The sequence below is a fragment of the Maniola hyperantus genome, chromosome 1 (assembly GCF_902806685.2).
Source record: "Maniola hyperantus chromosome 1, iAphHyp1.2, whole genome shotgun sequence".
NCBI classification, from domain to species: domain Eukaryota; kingdom Metazoa; phylum Arthropoda; class Insecta; order Lepidoptera; family Nymphalidae; genus Maniola; species Maniola hyperantus.
The window spans coordinates 8,809,520-8,818,324 of NC_048536.1; the positions used below are offsets into that span (position 1 = coordinate 8,809,520).

The window sequence follows — 8,805 nt, forward strand, 5'->3', positions numbered from 1 at the left end:
AATGCTCTACGTAGGATTCTACTATTCATAGTTCGTATGAACCTAAGTAGGTATAACACTCGTCGCGTTTATCATCATCGTTATCAAGCGATAGACGTCCACTGCTGGACGTAGGTCTCTTGCAGGGACTGCCACACGCCACCGGTATTGCGCCGCCGCCTGAATCCAGCCAGACCAGTTTGATAGGCCAAAATATTGGAACTAGAAACTAGGTAACATACCGCTTCAATTTCCTTACAAGTAGGCTGCCATGTGCTCATATTGGTTACAAGCGAATTCGTCCGCGAAAATTCTCTTGTTTCTCATAAGATTAGAAGTTTTCCCGCTGTAAAAGTCCTCACTTACCTACTCACTCCATAGCACTATAGCCAAACTTCATACACCTTTTTAGGTAGGTACGAGTACCTACAATTTTCATACAATCTTTCAACCCCCATTTCACCCCCTTAGGAGTGGATTTTTGAAAGATCGTTTCTTAATTGTAATTAGAATATTGTATTTGTAAATGCGAAATTTTATATATCTGTCTGTCGAAATTTGGTAGGTACTGATTGTCGCGAAATTTGGTAGGTCGAAACACAGCTTGACATCCCGGGAAAGGACATAGGCTACTTTTTATCCCGGAAAATCAATGAGTTCCCACGGCATTTTTTGAACCTAAATACACGCGGACGAAGTCGTAGGCATCATTTATTCGTATATAATATTATTTTCAGTCAACTCTCTCACCATGGTCTCACCTCACCGAAACAAAGCCATTTATCGCAATATAACAGGGTACAATTACGGCAGTTATGCGCGGCAATGCCTAAATGCTGATACAGTTATCGGGGCATCCGTACAATCATAAATGAACAGCACGTTTGTTGGCTCATGCTAATGTGCTGATTCGGATGACAACTAAATTTTAGGGTAGGCGCATCTTTTTCTTGCCAATGTAATAATAATAAAAGGCCAGACAAGCTTAATTAAAATTAAATCATGTTTGACCGCGTGATCTAGGTTTTTATAAATCCCAAAGTAGGTACAGCCCTCATCAATGAACTTTAGACTCTAATTCGTCAATTTTGATTCTACAGATACAGACCTATAAGGATACTGCCTTGCAAATACTAGAAACTGTTTGGTAAATAAAAGAATTAGAACTTATTACTGAATTTGTTTATGTTCAACCATTTGAGGCGGAATAAATATAATGGAATTTGTAAGACGATTGCACTTTAAGCTAGAGTAGACTGTTGTTAGTGAGTGTTATGTTATTATTTCTGTAAATTCTAATCGATTGATTTTCCGGGAAAAAACGTATCTTTAACCCAAGCAAAAAACACGTCGATCCGTTTGCTCCGTTGTGACGTGATTGATGGACAAACTAACAAACAAGCACGCTTTCGTATTAATAATATTATGGGTAGTCATTGCACAGTATTTTATAAACTCAGCTCCTCTTTCATTTGACACCCCACTCGATACGATAGCAAATAAAAAATCTGAAACCCCGACATTTTTGGATGTAACATATATCTCACTGTTACCATAATTACAAATCGATTGACACCTTATTCATCGAAATCGGCTCAATAGTTTAGGCGCTACAGTGGAACATGCAATGCATATAAATACAAACATACATACATAGCTACGTTTTACTAAAATAAACAATCTAATGGCTTTCATAGTTTCGGCGTAATTAATTGAAAAGGATTTTCTAACCGCAATGAACCACATCGTACATCGATAACAAAAACTGATTTAAAAAATGAGCATTTTATTTCATTTAAAAGTGAAACATAGATTAAATAGCACATCTAATATGGTTGTTGGTGGCGACCGCCGACAGAAGTGAAAACTTACGACTATGAAAATATACCAGAGGGTTTTTTTTACTTTTAAATTAATTGTAGTATCTAACGCGCATATCATACGCGCAACACATACACAGCTACAGATACCTATATTATGCAATGCAATACTTTGATTTGGGTCAACATTCTACACCAAATATCCATATTTCAGGTATGTAACTCATTTCGACTGCGAGCTACAGATCAGATCATCGCAAATGATCGAAAAGTACTACACAAGTCTCGGGCGAAATGGCAATAACTAATGACCTCGTTTCGTTTTAAAGTCGAAACGCCAGCAGAGTCCTATAAGATCACTTGGGAAGTACTCAGCTTCGCCTTCTTTTTCCAATATTACTCAGCCGGGAATTTCTTTATTTCCACCCTAATATACTTTACTAAAATCTCTGTAGTTTTTTTTAGTGAGATCAAGCATGTTTTTTTGTTTATGCAAAAAAAAATATTGTATAATACATAATTATACAAAGCCAAAAAAATACTATTGCACGAAGTAAACGATTATATGCATTACGAACCTAGATAAGTAGAATCATATTATTATAGACATAGAAAATAATAAAAAATATTAGGAATGTTTTAGTTTCACAGATAAGCGTTAAAATTACTACAAGCTATGAGTTTCGCCTAAAATTAAGTTCATCAACATTATTTTATTATACCTAATTAAAAATTAAAAATTTATGGTGTAGGTATTATACAAACATTCAATAAAAATCTTATCAAAACTACCTTGTAAAATAATATGATAATATCACATAATATTCGAGGAATGTTACTTCAAGACTAGCACACTTACGCATTCGCGGTATTTATTTATTTCATAGACATTAAGGCGTTTCGCTTCTGCGTGCGAATGTATGGGTGTGCTAAATACGTAAACCAAATTAAAATAACTATGTAGTGTTAAAGTTCCTCGTGATATTGTTTCAATGTAGATGCTTCAACGAAATTCTTAAAATCCTGCCGATTGCGCACATAAGCAGCGCATATTTCCACTAAGCGTAAAAACTCTTCCACGTCAAAGGAGTAATTTGTAAATTTCGAATGTGAAACACCACCAGGCCCATGTCCCTGAAACCAACAAAATATTGTGTTTAGATAAATATCTACTAAATTGTAATATTTCTAACTAGACGATGCCCGCGACTTCGTCTGCGTGGATTTAGGTTTTTAAAAATCCAGTGGTAACCCTTTGATTTTCCGGGATGAAAATTAGCCTATGTCCTTCCCCGGGATGCAAGTTATCGCTGTACCAAATTTCGTCAAAATCGGTTGAATGGATGGGCCATGAAAGTATGAGGCGTTAGCAGAGTTCTTTTTAAGTAAACGAGAATGTTAATTGCTATTTTGGCCGAAACTTGTATACTTCTTTTCTCACATTTGTGAGGAAACAATAAACAAATGAATAATTCAAGAAAAAACATTATAATAATAATTGAACACCTTTGCCAAGTAAAATTTTATACTTAATTCTTCTAAACAGCTTAAAAATTGTATTAAACAAATATGAAAAAGTCACTTTCTGTGAAAAATCGCATGTGATATCACGTTGAAGAAAAATAATAATTTCACCAAACGAAAATTAACCTAGATCCGTTGCTCTGTTGCAGCATGAAGGACAAACCAAACCATTTCAATTTATAATAATAGTAAGGATTTTATACTATGTTCTCCTACCTGGTCTTGTTGTGTTAATTTGGTTTTATCTTCCCATGTGACATATTTAAGTCCCCGAAGTCGGGCTAGGTCGGAGTAGCAGTTGGGGTCCTCACAGTGATATCTAAAATAAAACAAAAAATATGCATCATTACATAAATATACAAAAAGAAAAGGTGACTGACTGACTGAAGACTGACTGATATATCAGCTCAAACTAATGGACGGATTGGGCTGAAATTGGGCATGCAGATAGCTATTATGACGTAGGCATCCACTAAGAAAGGATTTTTGAAAATTTAACCCCTAAAGGGAAAAAATAGGCGTCTCAAATTTGTGTAGTCCATGCGGACGAAGTCGCGAGCATAACCTAATTATATATTTAAGGGATTGAGATCGACAAAACGTCACATAGGTATGAGCGACAGAGACAACGCTCTACAAAGCCGAAACCTCATTCTAAAGTTCGATGTACAATATTTCTTGCCGGCTACTGTACTACAAAAGATAACTTTCATTTTGTATGGCACACCTATTTAAACATGCTTGTATGGCACACCTTTTCCAAAATCCATTTCAGTTGTAGGTAAACAGAATCCCGGCGCGACGCGGTTGCGATTATATAAAAACAGCTTTTCTTATACATATTTTTTTGAGAACGAAACATAAACTTAACTAGTTGCATGACTTTGCAATGGAGTAGGTGCGTTTAAAACAATCTTTTGGATTTTTTAAAATAATATACCCACACTTCAAAAACGGCTGCCCAGTCAGGTAAGAACAATAAATGTGTCAAGCCAGCACCATGCATGCCAATGAAAATATCAGTATTGTGCGTAATTTCCAACTGCTCCGTGAATGGCACTGTTCTGTCATACATCACTCTTTGCACATGATAGCCTTTGACTTTTAATAAAGCTTCAACAATCGCCTGCTCATTCAATATGCTGCGATATGTGGTCCCTCTCGAAAGCAATGTCACTCTTACTTTATCATTACTCCGCAGATGTAGTTTAACGTTTAAAGAATGGAGCAAATGTTTGTAAAACGCATGGAAGAGACCACTTCTTTCACACCCATATATCTGAAATGTGCGAAAAGTAACATGAAGATTACTTAGCTTTTGCCTAGGACTTCGTCCGCGGTACAAACCTCTAAGGTATATAATTTATAGACTATGGTAATCCTGGATAAAATAAATTTCTAATAGTAAAAGAATTATTAAAATCGGTTGAGTAGTTTCAGAGTTTATCAATTAAGAACAAACAAACAAATCTTTCTTCTTTATAATATTAGTATAGAAGTATTAGATTATCAAGTAGTTGAGTCATGACTGGAGTCAAGACACAACTTCACACAGGAAAGAGAAATTTTCCTGGAGAAAATCTATGGGATGAATACTTAACGTAAATCAGTTCCGCAATTTTTGAGATTATTGTTTGAATCTGTATTATCTTTATCATTCATTAATCATCAAGCTCTTGTATACCACTATGAAGTGTAAAGTACGATTTCTCAGGTTTGCATTAACAGATGTTAGTAAATAGGTAAATGTAAGTACTGAACTCCTCATTGAGCATTTAGTAATTTAATTTGAATCCATAAACTATCATAAAGATCTTACCAGAGGTGTGTTGTAGTATAGCCCAAATATCATGCGAGGCAGAAGTGGAAACACCACATTTTTGAAACACACCACTTTACCTCTGAACTTTTTTAAATCCCAAATAGCATTCTTGGTAAATGCTTTAAAAGCATCTTGGAATGCGGATTCATAGGTAAAAGTCTCCCAAATAAGAATATGATTATCTCTACTGAATGTAGATGGATGTGTAGAGTTTACATGAAGTGAGGCGTATAAATTGAAGAAATCACAGAAATGATGGTACATATTTACAGCTGAAATTAAAGAAAATAGGAATTTCAGATCATGTCATGTGTCATGGAATGCTGATGGTCCACTAAGTGGGCTATAGGGATAGAGAGAATGGGCTATTGGCTTTTTACGTGAATTTATAATTTTAGTATTCAAACCCCGCCCGTTTGCACTATTGTAGTACCTACTCCTAGCACAAGCCTGACGCTTAGTTGGAGAGGAAAGGGGAATATTAGTCATTTAACATGGCTAATATTCTTTAAAAAAAAAAAACTAAAGTGAGTGATATTCGTTATAAATATATGTATATGTATGACGATGGCAGAGACAAAGCCGCAGGAACCATCGGGAGATGATCTGGAGTCACCTCCCCTTATCTCCAGCCACCCCACAGTATGCCTAGCTGTCGCAGCCCGCACGGCTCGCAGTCTCCTGGGGACCACGTCGCGAGCAAAGGGCTATTAAAGAAGGACCCCAGACGGTTTAGAAACTAGTCGGGCACACACCGACAACACGTGAGTACAGCCATCATACATAATATTATATATTTATAATAAACTAGCTGCCCTAGCGAACTTCGTACCGCCTAACAGTCAATTATTTTTCAGGATATTTTTTAAAAAAATTCTCTTCGTAAGAACCATCCCCGTACTTCAAGGAATATTATGAAAAAAGTATTAGCGAAATCGGTTCAGCTGTTCTCGAGATTTGCGATCAGCAACACATTCAGCGATTCATTCACATAATATAGAGACTTATATAATTGTCATTTATCCGCAAAATCATTAATACTCACTGGCATCTAATTTCATAATATATGTTGGCTTATCAATAGTAATATCACACATTCCATCTGAAATGGGTCTTTGCAATGTTTTAACAAAATTAACCATCTCTGGTGCCCAAGACTGTAAAGCACTCATGTGTTCTGACTCTTGTTTTAATCTTTCAGAGTATAAATGGCAGTGGCCCCCTGAAAATACAAAGAATTATTACAAAGAGCAGTGAAGATGAAATAAGCATGTCAGCTCCACTCCACGTGACAATCTATCAAAGAGTGTTGCAACTTCCAGTATTGCAAAATACAAATGCTACAATATCAGGTGGAGACAAATTCTGCTCATAATTATTATTCCCCCTTAAAATAAAACATATAACCAACAAAAACACAGTAAAAATTAATTAACATATGGCTAAAATAATATATGTCTTATTGCCACAAGCCTACAAATGACAATAATTAAAATAGCAGTATGACAAAAAAATCGCGCACGCACACAGAAAAATACAACACTGATATTTATAGATCAGTACAGCCAAGGCTCAAATAACTTGAACACAAAGCTTTGAACTCAGGTTGAACTGTGCTATAATGCAAAAAAAAAGTTACTAAAGCATCATTTTTGATTATATTGTCAACACAACAAAAGAGTTTTTGAATACATAATCAGGATTTTGAGATACAAGCATGTATAAAAAATATTATGGAACAACTTCATATTGTATAGATACTATTTCTTCCCATTTCATCTTGAAATTAGTACTTAGCTATTATGTAATAAAATCCAAAGAAAATGATTTAATTGATTCAACATTTTAATATTATTTTGTGAATCACATTCATAGGATATTGCCAAAATTAAAAAAAATGTATTATGTTACCTATTTGACCAGGACCAAGAATATCCATTTTATATCTAAGATTATCACCTCTGCCTGTAAGACTAGTAAAATTGAGCATTAAGTTCCGACCTCTACAAAATCTGCAACAATAAAGTAGTAAGCTATGTCAAGACTATGACTAGCAAGTGATGTGTTCCATAAAAATGCGACAAATATTAATTTTTGTATACAAACAACAGTTATGTAACATATTGACATTGCTTATTATATAATTATTTATGAAATACTAGCTGATGCCCGCGACTTCGTCTGTGTGGAATTAGGTTTTAAAAAATCCTGTGGGAACTCTTTGATTTATCGGGATAAAAAGAAGCCACAGGAGGCCACTATTTTAATATTAAAAAGCCATTTATTGTTAACCTCCCTTGTATTGTTCTAAAATCTAAACTAAATAATTGTAAAGTGCTTACCTCAGATACTTTGAACATTCTAGAGAACTATCACTAGGATATGATGCTTTGCACATAACCATCAATTCCTGTATCTGTTCCTTTATGTAACCTGTGTAAAATATACTGTTATTTACAAAACAAATATTTAGTACGCAATAGGTTGAAATGGCAATACAATGAAAGTCTTTACCCGCACAGCCCTCACACTAACCTGGTGCCGGCGATGTGGGGGTGTGCGGGACGTCCCACCGCATCATATTTTGCCATCTCGACCTGTCGCGGACTATAGGTAGATTTTTTGTATAATAATAAAAATGAGAGCCTAGTGCTCGATTATAGCTAAGTGGCTGGGCATGTACCTGTAACTTTTGGGAGTTATTCATGCTTTTAACATTTAAATGTCAACTTTTACAGTGAAAAAAAAAACATCGTGAGGAAACCTGCATGGCTGGGAGTTCTCAAAGGTGTGTAAACTGTAAAGTCTGCCAATCTGCACTCGCTCAGCCTGATGGACTATGTCCAAAACCCTTCTCATTGTAAGAGGAACCCCATGCTCAGATGTGGGCCGGCGATGAGTTGAAACGATGATGATTAATAAAAGTTACCTACCAAAATCAGCTTGAGTATAAAAGGTATCATATTGTGCTTCTTTCGTTTTTACCCAGCCTCTGTGATCTCCCGGGCATCGAGGTCTTACATGATATGAATTATTTTTATTACAGTTAGCTTCATAGCCCCAACAAACATTTGTACCAACGACACTCTTATAAGGGCATTCCGAATTAGCTACACACGATTCGGCTAAGATAGGGAACGAATTCAGAATGTAAGGAATATGCTCCGGTGGTATGTTTAATTCAGTCAGGTTGATTAACATCACATCACTTATGTATGTTACAAAACTTATTATAACAAATAACAACATTTTCACTTTTTACACAGTAAATATTGGCTTAGTTCTTAATGGTTGGTTATTAATTTAATTAAATATAAAAATGCAAATTATATTTTTACGTAGTGATACATACTCTTTGTTTTGTATTGGATAAAAGTTGTAAGCACCGATTGTAAGGTAAACAAATCCCTAAATCCTAACCAAAGAGCAAGTACCATAGGGGTGCAACTCCAGAACATTAAAAAATCGCAAATTGAAATTCGCTTGTGGTGCCATCTAAGCGCGAGTACGGCTAAACAAATAGATAACAGTTAATAAAAGACGTAAATAGATGGCGGGCACATTGTTGTAATTTTAAATTACAAACATTTGGACAGCCACAGTCACCGTCAGTGGTGCCAGATTAGGCGAATTACCGCCATTTAGGCTACCTCGGCGGGC

General features: G+C 35.5%; 1 protein-coding gene across 1 annotated transcript; it reads right to left on the reverse strand.

The window, feature by feature from the left end:
- Positions 1–2,652: 2,652 nt before the first annotated feature.
- Eogt (EGF-domain O-GlcNAc transferase) lies at positions 2,653–8,540 on the reverse strand. The gene is made up of 8 exons (XM_034971532.2): positions 8,079–8,540; positions 7,488–7,578; positions 7,057–7,157; positions 6,191–6,367; positions 5,143–5,417; positions 4,268–4,602; positions 3,540–3,642; positions 2,653–2,933 (listed from the first exon to the last, which is right to left on the reverse strand). Exons 1-8 carry the CDS (start codon positions 8,392–8,394, stop codon positions 2,766–2,768), a joined length of 1,566 nt encoding a protein of 521 aa, XP_034827423.1. The 5' UTR covers positions 8,395–8,540; the 3' UTR covers positions 2,653–2,765.
- Positions 8,541–8,805: the final 265 nt, after the last annotated feature.